Here is a 12,086-nt window from a genome sequence, read left to right as displayed (position 1 = left end):
ATATGGTGGCTGATTGGGGGATGCTTAAGGAGCTTGTTAGGAATTGCACTCATCCATGAATTAGATCTTACATCTAGGAATATGTCCGACTGCCTGAGAGTAACGGTGCTGACCTCACTGAATACTACGAAACTACTTGAGGAATAGTATTTCATTGGCGTTTCCAGGTCTGGTCGCTGGAAATATATATATCGCTACCACTACAGTGATCCACGTGAGTGCGTGAGGTCGTGGTTCGATGGACCATGAGACCAGTCAACTTCAGTTATTGTTGTTGTTACTGTTCTTGTTGTTTATTAAAAGAATAATTTAGCGCTTATCAACTGTAGGTCTTTTGCGCCATTGCTGACATGCGACAAATCTTTGTTTCAACAAACAACAACAACTGAAGTTGACTGGTCTCATAGTCCATCAACTTTAGTTGGAGTTGGTTATATGGCGCATATTATACACGAGTCAATGTGGGCAAAATCCGGGGTATCTGTGCATGAGGGCTGTTCAGAAATAACCTTTTCTCCCGGATTCCAGCCATTCACTGATTAAATTTTCAGGTTACCCTACAAACGCTGCACATCAAATTTGATTTAATTTTAACAAGTATACGGCTCCGCAGATCCAGTTAAAATTTTAATTTATTAGGAATTTTTCTTTTAAAGTTATCGAATTTTTCTGTCGACCCCACGAAATTGTTGAGCTGTCTTTAAATACGATGCAAAACAAATTTGAGTCAATTCCAATATGTAGAAGCGGAGCTATTCAAGTTTTTCGTTGATAATTCTCGGATTATCTTTGATTGTTGAATTATCAACGGAAAACTCAAATAACTCCGCTTCTACTTGTTGGAATTGACTCAAATTTGTTTTGCATCGTATTTGAAGACAGCTCAACAATTTCGTGGGGTCGACAGAAAAATTCGATAATTTAAAAAAAAAATCATAATAAATTAAAATTTTTAATTGGATCTGCGGAGCCGTATACTTGTTAGAATTGAAGCAAATTTTGTGTACAGCGTTTTTCACGGTAACCTGACAATTTAATCAGTGAATGGCTTGAATCTGGGGGAAAAAGTTATTTTTGAACAGCCCTACACTGTAAATATATGAATATAACACACAGAACTGTACTCGGTAGCAAATAGCAATAGGTTACTTGAAGCATTTTTTCAAAATAGGGCTCGACTTTATTAAACGTACTAGTTTCAGGGGACACAATTATCCTGCCGTTTCGTACAATGTATCAAGAAAGAAATGGATTGCATTTTTTAAGGAAAAGGAACCGATCGGAACCTAGAAACTGACATTTCATGGCTATATGCTGAGTGTTGCTGTTAATAGATGGCTCGCAAAATACTATGTATGCTGATCATGCAGACTCGGTATTGCAAATAGCCAATTCTTGCCCAAGCATTTATATGAACACCTGCGGGTAACAGTGTCAGGAAATGAGATGACCAAGATATCTCAATATCATTGATGAACACATTTTCACTCGTTACGACTATACGCGTGCCGGTTGGATGCTGAAGTTAGCAAACGACGACATTACAAATACTGCGCATGGCGCAGTACCTCTGTAGGTGGATTCGTTTACATATCAATACTGTATTCCAGCATGTATTATTTTTTTATATTTCGGCTTCCGTTCTCAATAGTGCATATACAGTTGTACAGCGTACCTTTTTATTATTGGTGGATTCCAGTGCAGACGATTAGAAAAGAGTGTTGCATCACTGCAACACGGAGAATATCATGTCTAGGGTTTAATTTATTAACAAAAATCAATTAAAAACAAGCATGTTTATAACGAGGCCCCAATTTAAAACATGTTTTTTATTGTTTTTAAATTTGTGTATTTTAAGCCATGGCGTCATGAATATTCAATTATGACGTCATAATGGATTGACATTGACAATTGAAAATATGGGTAGATATAGCTCCTTTACTAACTATCTGTACTATAACTGTTGAACCGGCTTTTTTAAGGGTTCCAACCATCACATATCAATATGCGCCGGCTAAATAGGGTGGAAATTGTCCGTATTCTCATACAACATGTTTTGGAAAGTGTTTACACAATAATGGAATAATTTTACAGCCTAAAAAAAACACAATTTTGTTTTTTTAAAAAGACCATTTGTTTTAAATGCAACGCTGGTCATGTCAATATCGTCATAAACCCAACGCTGCTGATGAACTGACGGCCATCAAAGCGAGGGTGCCTAATTTCAGAAATTCCTCTTGCAGTATAGTGGACTCAACTTGTTATGTGACGGCCAAATAGCCTTTGTTCTACTGTGTTGTTGTTATTTGTGGTATTCATGGTGTTAGTCTACTACTATGGTTATTCACACCAGGCCGATATTCCTTATTTATGATTCCGTACCTGCCGACTTGTAGCACGGCCCACGTCTAGGCGTTTTGTAAGACACCACGTACGCGGATGATATGGCGAGGAGGAGCTTAGATAAACCTCCACCACTTAGGTAGGAATTACAGAGTCGACATCGGTCGGACTCGAACCCACAGTCCGTTGGTCCTGTAGCTGTAGCTTTGGGCTATACCACTACGCTATCTCGCCACACTTTGTATTGCAGACTTGGACAACTATAGATAATACCAGTTGTTTAATTTCACTAAATTAGAGCGAAATGCCAGTAATCTGATTTTAATTTGAAATATAATTTGTGAAAATTATAATCGAATTTGTGAAATGTTCTTATGCTTCAATTCCAATTCTAATCTAATTTGTGAAATGTCTCTCTGCCATAATATTAGTTTTAATCTAATTTATTGCTTTCCCTAAAATGCCTCTTCGTCCGCGGCATTTTGCAGCGAGTTAACAAGAATATATCTCTCTCACGCAGGGAAATCCAGTGCCAAGCCGCCATCGTCTTTCTCACACCGTCGAATCATAGTAGCTATTGTGACGAATATAGGCTAATAACCTGCTAGCATAGCAGAGATGAGCGGATTTGGAATTTCTATGTCCTAATCCAATCCAAATCCAAATCCTAATCCATATATTTTTCATATTCAAGTCCATGTCCAATCCTAATCCGATTCTAAGTGGAAATTCAGAAAAAATGCTAATTTATGCAAGGGAGGAATTGGAAAATTTTCTTTCACAACCAACGATTCCCTTGATTCAAGATAACTTAGCAACCATAAGTACAGTAATAACTGATCTGAATAAAGTTTGTCACCATTCGCCACACGACATATCGATCTCCCAGAAAATAGTTAAATCCAATCCAAATCCTAATCCGTTCAGTAAAAAATCTTTAATCCTAATCCAATCCAAATCCGAAAAAATTTCACAAATCCTGTTTTTTCAAATCCTAATCCTAATCCATGCTCATCTCTGTAGCATAGTAGCTGGTGATCTGCGGAACAACATTCTAGTTTTTGAAACTTTACGTCAGTACAGCGCAGTGCTGACTAACATGGGCGAATATCATGCTGGTTACCAACAAAGAAGTAATATTTTATTAAAGTAGTACAAATATAACAAGAAATATCATGAATATAAACGTAATTTATTTTGAACTATGAGCTGCGCACGATACCCGACAACGCTTTCCAACTATAATCGATCGATATTGGAGCTAGCCAGACTATCTCATCCTAAATATTGATCATGTGGGGACTTCCTACGTCGTTTTCTAAGCGTCTCTGTCTTGACAGTGTCTGGGCAATTGCATATCAAGGTAAAATGTTTATTGATATCAGCAGACTCTCCATCGATGGAATGCTGTTGCCATCGCCGAAGCCGTTTCAGCTAGTGTGGAATAGTGTTGTTGGGCACAGGCGAATAGCTGATTTGAAACAACAACAATAATTTGAAATTGAAATCAATTTTAGCATATAAAAATGCTTTACATCGCGTATTTCCGAAATCTGAAATCAGGTCGCCGGCGGCGATTGCGGTGACCCCTGGGTAGTTCAATACGAGTCAAGCTTGGTGAACACACGTTAACAATTGTCATGGTTATGGGAATGCACTGTGCTATTATCATGTAAACTGATTTTTGCTGTATTCATTTCCATTCACAATTTCACTCAATTTCCAAGTTCTTGCGAATTCAGCAATTCTAATTCTTGTCTAATTTTGAAAAAGCCGTGTAGCTCCAATTATAATTCTAATCAAATTTAGAAAACTTGTATAGCTCTAATTCTAATCCAATTTGAAAAAATAAACTGATTCTCTCTCTAATTCTAATTCTAATTCAATTCGGAAATGCGTAAAATTCTCTAATTGCCCAAGTCAGGTGTATTGTGTACGAGACATTCTAAACAAACGGATTTCGCTGAAGTCGGAAGTACGCCCCGGACGGTTTACAGAATATAAACCACAGCCGAGCCTCGTCTTAACGGTAATTATCGAGTTTGCAGTTTAGATTGCTCTCGCCTGACTCGGGGTTAACCTCCGTGCAGATGTGGATCAGAAATACTATCAAACCTCGGTAATTGTAGAGTTTGCAGTTTAAATTGCTCTCGCAAGACTCTGGGATTAACCTCCGTGCAGATGTGGATCAGAAATTACTCGACAACTTCCAATTTCTACTCACAATTTAGGAAGAAGTATGTGTCTGTGACGCAATAGGGATAAGTAAATGAAATCAATAACTAAAAGCGAATCGTACACGACGGAAGACCCTGGGCTCCCATACCGTCAATGTACAAGATAAACGTATTACATTTCAAATAGGTTTATTATTTTACACAACATCTCCGAGCATGACATTTAACAAACGTTAGCGTAAACAAACCTTTTCATGTATTTTTACTTCATACTATAACGTTTAACTAAGAAACGCTTTGTAGTCAACAGGGTACCAACGTCATGTCAATCGTGACGTGCTCTTCACATGAAAAGGTCACGCGAGGTACTTTCGACTTGCGAACGTCACTCATCAATGGCATAATTCAATCAGTCGGTTCTTCACGTGATGTACTTGCTCGGTCGGCTTCGCCATCACCCTGGGAGACCGTCCTTTCCTCTTCCTCTTCCTTATCGTCGTTCAATGGATCCAATAAACGCATCAGCACCCCCAGGAACCACAGTCCCACACAGGCGAGAATACAAAGCACGCCGGCTACGACGGCAACCACAGAGAAAATTTCGACCGTTCTCTTATCGGCAGTCGGTAGCCAAACCGCACCGGCGATACTCAGAGTCGAGACGGCGAACACGATCGAAATCGACACTGCTGCCATGGAGATCTTCAGCTTCTGCCGCCACGCAGTTCGCTGAGCAAGTAGGCGGTGAATTCTTTTTATTTGCCGACCTGTCGAGATGTACGAATCGGTGTCAGTCTCGCATCAGTTGTCAGTTAACGAACCAGGGGTTATCTTCGCATTTCCTAATTATCTTTAACTAAGGGTGGCATGGTAGCGATACACGGCAAAATCCAAGATGCTTTCACACAGTGGTGTAACTAGGGTTGCATATAAAACAAATGCTGTTTTAAAACACTTTATTTAAACAGATTTTAATTTTTTTTTTAAAACCCCTAAAAACAATCTTTTCAAACTTTGTCTAAATATATGCTTGTATAAATACTTTCGAAAACACATGTGGTATGAGCCTACGGAACATTTGCACCCGATATAGTTGACGTGGCCGGAACCCTCGAAATCGCAGTCGGGACGACAGTAATAGCATGTAGACATAGATCATTTTGTACGGAATGGATGTTTCGATGATAATGATCACCGAACGTAAAAACGCTGCATAACGATGTAGGCCTGCCCAAAGATATTTCTAGTCTTGTCTACGATAGGAGTCGTAAGCTTTTTTCGTTGAAGGCGCCATATTCAGCCTATAGACAATCAGTCAATGTCCATCAACAATGAAAATTAGGGATCCGTGACGTCATGGCCAAAACAAAAAGACAAAAAAATAGACGAAAGCGTTATTTAAACAAGAACCACTTTCAAACAAGTTTGTTTTAAGGTGGTTTTTATTTTTGGAGCAATCATAGCTGTAACCGAAATTCCTGTATTTCGCCGATTTCGACCATTGCATACGGTGAAAATCATGAATGGGACTTTATAGTACGAAGCTTTCCTTCCATACACTTTTCCCTACCACCCCTGGGATGCGTGTTTCCTAGAATATTGCCACATTATATTCATTGCCATATTTTATTCCTTTTCCGGGATTGTAATATGCGAGAAAACAGTAAATATTTTCTAGTAGCTGGAAGCGAGATGAATTGCAGCCTAACAATTGTAAAAATCTGGGAAATACATCATTATTCACGCCTGTGTTTACAGTGCATGTTGAAAATGCGATAAATAACCCCAGTGTATAAAGCTATTTAATGTACAGCGTGGTGACAATGAAGGCGCAAATGAATTAATAATGCCTGCAATTCGTGTGAGGTAAAGGGAGTCAACCAACACCAGAACCGCGTTGATGCTCAATCGTACGAGGTGTTTTCTATTGCGCTAATATTGTCAAGCAAACTCACGTGATGGGGGTGATCGCGCCGCCGCAGGAGCATTTCCCCCAAGTTGCGCTCTTCTGATAATAACGTTGGCCGGGATCCGCCCTTCGGAAATCGGTTGACTGGCTTCGTGAGCAGTAACGGACTCGATCGCCGATTTACTTGTCCCAACGCTTACCACGTTATTCGATGTCGATTCGTTTTGGAGTATCTCATCAGACGCCTTCTGACTAGTTCCGCTACTCCCAACTGGTGTAATTGATCGTGGATCCGACTCGATCAATGTAAATGGTTCATTCCCAATTTTACTATCTGCAATAATAACTGTATATGATCCGCGACCAGCAAAAGGTGACATTATAAGTAACTCACAAATCTAACCACTAAATGGAATGGTCAAATTCTAACGGGTCCAAAGTTATGTCTCAAATGTTTCAGATTATTTCCGGATACATTTCCTCAATCCAATCTCATTTTCTTGTGGCGTGATAGCTGATGTCTCGCTAATTTACGCCATTCCCCAGATAACCGAACCAACCGAACCCCGTTCATATGACGAACGACCATTGGTATGCACCAGTTACTAAAAATTCGACGTGATGAAATTTAAAGCTCGGCAAACCGGTCAAAAATTACCGTAAAATTGCCTTTGACCAAATTGGAAGTGTGACGTAGACCAATTTCACTGAACATTGGAGATTTGTAGTCCACACCATATAGGACACTATGGTGATATTGATGTTCGTATGGTGACTTGTCTCTGGGGTTCACGATCTTAAAGGATAATAGTCTCATAACCATTTGCGAAAAATCACTCACGCCACTCGACCACAGTAAACTATTTGCATTTACATTTACATTCACAGTGCATTCTAAGATATGGCATTTACATTTATTATGCTAGCCTACTTAATTATGGCGTCTCATCCATGTTACAGTCTCTCGACAATGGTAGCTTTGAAACTTGCAAGACAGACCCCGGCGACGACATTGCTAAAAGAAAACTAATGAAACAAACTGGCGAGAGCATATCATTTCAACTTGATGTAGGAGTTCCTTCGTAATGTCAATTTCACCTATACTCGACATGACAAAAGTTGAAATAAAACTGCAGGTAGTTTGGTTTAAACGCTGGTGATGGATTTTAAAATCTGCGACACTTTTGCATATAGGCAGAACATGCTTAGTACAAGTATATGATTTGATGCTCATACCCCTTTTCTGCTCTCCGTGTTCAGAGCTGGCTTCATCATCGTCGGTAAGACGGGTTTCTTTGATAAGCTGCGATGTAGACTTTCGTCGGTCGTCACCCCAATAACTCATGGTTAAGAAAGTAAAATTTCAACTGTTCAGATCAAAATAAGCAGTCTCGTTGTAAATGTAACTGATATTGACCCATGTATCGTGGCCAACAGCGGACATCCCCAATATTCGCCACGCACCTACGCAATGCGTTAGTGCTGTACAGTACGACATCTTGCTAAAGAATGAATGGCCCTTGCTTCGATGCTGTACATAAACGCCACGCAACAGACCAATGCTAACGCAAACAGGCTCACCGATTCGACACTGTTGATTTGTAACTCGCTTTTCCGATTAGTGCACTTCTCTATAATTACTGGTACTCGTCTATAATGGGAGCCATGTCGTGACTTCTAGTAGTAGGCCTACCAAAATCCCTGTACGTATCGGCTACAAAGTTATGGGAACACTGCTCACAGACAAAAAACAGATAGTTGCAATACATAGCTAGCGCACTCAATATATGTTGTGAGATTGACCGACGAGGAACGTGTATGTATATATATATATGGGGGGGGGGGGGGGGGTTATGGTGTCAGCAGCGGAAACAGCATATCGGCCATCAATGTATCAGGTGAATTCCGGTATATGCCTTACTAACGGAGAGGAAAGGTGCTGATCTCAACAAATATTAAAATGGAAACTATAATTTGATCACGTTTTTGTCAAACTGGTCGCTATGAATCAGTGGTTCTGAACCTTGAATCCAGCTGGGACTCCACGGGGGCGCTAGCGAAAAACGTCTTAGTTGTATAGATGGCAGTGGCGGCTCGTGACAATATCGGGTGGTGGGGCAAGGGCCGCAAGCGACTTGTTATCAATATGACGTCACAGGAGCGTTTTTCAACGTTCATGATGGCCACATGAATTTCCCGTAAACAATGATTTATAACGTAGGTGCCGCGAGAGGTTTGCCGGTGGCGTGACTTGAAGTGCGGTAACAAATGTTTTATTCATTGTTTTTTATTCAAATGATTATTTTACAAAATGTACGCGAACTAAGAATCGTTCTCATGCCTCGAATCAATCATCAGGTTATCCTTAGTAGCATGCGTTATGATTTCGTGGTAGAGATTACGCAAGCGCCGAGTAAGACTATACCAAAAATACACAGACCAACTACCTACAAAGAGCATTCGCATGACACCTTGTGGTGTTTTAATCGTTCCATGCTCAGCAATTCTGTAAAGTGCTGCAGCGCCTCCGACCCGATTTGTATATGGATTCTCGTCCCGAAAGCGAGTCAAATCGATTTGCCCTCGTCCGAAAGTGTTTGGTACACGATCCTGATGCGTTACGACCAGGGGATAGGCAATCAAAGCGGTGGCACCCATAAACGTAAAACATTATAAAAAGCCAGCTGTTATCCATGGAAGATTAATTACGAGTCTGCCTGCCATCATTCAAGCAGGAATCAAAGCATTGTGTTAAATTGAAATGCGAGCACATATCGCATTAAACAATTTCATGAATAAATTATTTCATCTTGATGAATTTTTCACTTTTTTTCCATAGCCATAACAAAATATATCGGTAAATTAACTGTCAGTGTGCCTCGAGTAAAATGCTATCAATGGAAGCCGTGTATTTAATTAGATCCAAAAATACCCCCCTATTGAGAGAGCATTCCTTCTCATCGTGGCCTCGAAGGGGCAATTAATGAACTCCAATAAATTTAATGGCATCAATCACCCGAGAGAGAACATGCATATTCTTATCTACAAGCTCATTGTGCTTGCAGACTGATACGCGATAACTTTCATTGAGCTGCGACATTACATTTACTCTGCCAAACAATTTATATTTAACTGCACTAGCCATGTGCACTTGGGATTTTTGGTGCGTTTTCAGACGCTCTGACAAATGCTTCAGATCGCGATAACCAATTTTGTTGCAACAAGAGCCACTGCTTTCGGTACCGGCACTGTCGAATAAAAGACAGTAAAAGCAAAACAAGGCGTTTTTATCCTCGCCATAAGTAAGCCATTCATTTTTATCGAAATGCGCTGAAGAAAAGGCACGAGTGCGCTTTCCTCCGGCGTACGATTGGATCAATGGGCAATTTCTAAGCTGATACGGACCTAGTCGCTTTGCTCTAAAGGCAGCTGGCTAAACGGCGTACGGAGCAAAGATTCAACACGATTCATGTTCGCACTTGACCTGACTACTTATCTGCAGAAATGGAAATGACTATAAATCGAGAGATTGCGTATGCCTAACTGGAAAGGTCAACGAGTTCGGACACATACGCAATTGTTATCTCATAGATTGGACAAGGAAATGTCATATTGAATCCAAAACATCATTCTGAAGAACTACGGATAGCAGCCTCGGAAATTCGGTCCCGGTACAGCTTGGGAGATTCTGGCCTTGAGGCTGGAGACTGTCACACGACACATACGGCTTACGGTCTATAGTGTTTATATGTCTGCTGCAAAATCGCCTGCGGAAAATATATTACCGAATAAATACGTGGATGAAAGCCGAAAACTTGGTACACTGTTACATGAAATCATCGAGAAGTATAGCCTCATGACCGTTTTCGGTATGGTACACTGTCAAAATTAATACGAACAGATCAACGCCGAATTTTGCGTAATATTTACTGAGGAATCGGCTGATCAAGCGATCAGCTGTTAGCCGCCATCGAAAACGAAACAGCTATTGCGCTTGATAGGGGTTGTAATTGTGAGCAAATGGCCCGAAGGCCACCATTCCACGGTGAAATTGACATTGGAGAATATAAAATAAAACTAAATATTTGAATGCAAACCGAGGATGTTAGTAAACTGTTTCATGATATCATCATCTCATCGCCTATCTCAGTATGGAACACAGATACACCGGCTTTTGCGTGAAACCCGCAATGCGTTAGGTAGGCTAAGTGTCAGATCAGCGCACATCTCTACCATACTCTAACTTAATAACGAAATTGCTGCCCTAATCATTGAGTGTCAACCTTGAGACTTGGCACAGCGTTCGATACTAAAATCAAGACATACCATGTAAAAGTTCATGACGGATCTAGCTAAGGAGCATCTTTAAAATCAATGGAGACCAATACCGGCTTTGCGTGAAATATGTTTGCGATACATGACCGATCAGCACACACTCGACTTTGGAAACGGAATTACTACCCTAAACTTTAAGTAGAAACCCTGAAACTTAGGACAGTGTTAAATACCACCATCACGACATGACATACCGAGTTTCAAGAATTATCATGGTGTGAAACACCATCAAAATCGACCTGTACCAGCAACGGTCGACTCAACGCATATCACGGTATCCGAGTTCAGATATAGATACCTTAGGGGCGAGCAAGCATATTTGCCCCGGTTGCTCGGCTATTTTACGAATAGGAGAGAGTAAAGCAACGTTTCTTAATTGTGCGCAGCTTTGAGAGAATAGATAGTAGGGATGGTGTGAACGCGAGGTTCACGTTCGCGTTCTGTGTGTGAACCTCGGGAATTTGAAGGTTCGGGTTCACAACAGAACCTTGGTAGGTTCTGCACTGTGAACCTTTTTCATATATTACAATTTTCACTTCATGATGACATCTTTGGTTCGAATTTATTGCATTTCAACTGCGGGCCACCCTATGAATGACGCCGGCAGCATAAAAAAAAAACTCAAAACGAGCATCCACTTCGACAATTTCAAAGATTTTACTTGCTTTGTTACAAAAATTTTGCACTAAATATCCAACTTTCCGTTTGTGAATATATAGTGACTCTCTGCTGTGAGCTGACCCGCAATCACATAACATCACGAGCGACATACATAACATGTAGAGAGCGATTCAACCAATCAATGAGATTGATATCGTTTTTTGATGTGACAAATCTAGCTAGCGTACGGGGTCTATCTTCACTTCATATGTTTACTGAGTGTATCATTAAAACCAGATACGTGCGATCGAGGTGTTGGCTACAGCTGTATAACTTTTGGGGTAGCCTAATACAGTGTTGGGATGACTCGAGTCATGACTTGACTCGAGTCAGACTCGAGTCAACTTTTTCGTATGACTTGACTTGACTCGAGTCACTTTGGAATAATGACTTGACTTGACTTGACTCGGAGCTTCAAAAATGTGCATTGACTCGTGACTCGGAGCAAAATTTACGAGTCAATTTCAAGTCATTAAGTAAGCGGTGTCGAATAAATCACTGTATCTTGTGGATGTTCGGATTGTTCGAGCTACGCCGGTGTCACTTGTGAGAAACAACCAGTCATTCACTGGTTGTACATTACAAGGTTCCTGCATTGTTCGATCGCAAATAAACTGACAGCAATGTAGAAAATTAATCTAACAATGTGTCTCTGTTTCTTA

General features: G+C 40.4%; 1 protein-coding gene across 1 annotated transcript; it reads right to left on the bottom strand.

Moving 5' to 3' along the window:
- Positions 1 to 4,692: 4,692 nt before the first annotated feature.
- LOC145440671 (uncharacterized) lies at positions 4,693 to 7,834 on the bottom strand. Its single transcript, XM_080318396.1, has 3 exons — positions 7,666 to 7,834; positions 6,476 to 6,763; positions 4,693 to 5,287 (listed from the first exon to the last, which is right to left on the bottom strand). Exons 1-3 carry the CDS (start codon positions 7,772 to 7,774, stop codon positions 4,926 to 4,928), a joined length of 759 nt encoding a protein of 252 aa, XP_080174522.1. The 5' UTR covers positions 7,775 to 7,834; the 3' UTR covers positions 4,693 to 4,925.
- Positions 7,835 to 12,086: the final 4,252 nt, after the last annotated feature.

The sequence above is a fragment of the Botryllus schlosseri genome, chromosome 1 (genome assembly GCF_051294905.1).
Source record: "Botryllus schlosseri isolate E-star chromosome 1, Bs_hap1, whole genome shotgun sequence".
Lineage (NCBI taxonomy): Eukaryota > Metazoa > Chordata > Ascidiacea > Stolidobranchia > Styelidae > Botryllus > Botryllus schlosseri.
Note: the sequence above shows the minus strand (reverse complement) of the source record. Positions and strands in the feature narration are given on the sequence as shown.

What these genes read in the sequence shown, in the direction of transcription:
- LOC145440671 (XM_080318396.1), bottom strand. Translation starts at nt 7,774, where the DNA reads ATGAGTTATTGGGGTGACGACCGACGAAAGTCTACATCGCAGCTTATC. An exon ending in ACACGGAGAGCAGAAAAGGG is followed by an intron (nt 6,764 to 7,665) that starts GTATGAGCATCA and finishes TTATTATTGCAG; the next exon opens with ATAGTAAAATTGGGAATGAA. An exon ending in GGCGCGATCACCCCCATCAC is followed by an intron (nt 5,288 to 6,475) that starts GTGAGTTTGCTT and finishes ACATCTCGACAG; the next exon opens with GTCGGCAAATAAAAAGAATT.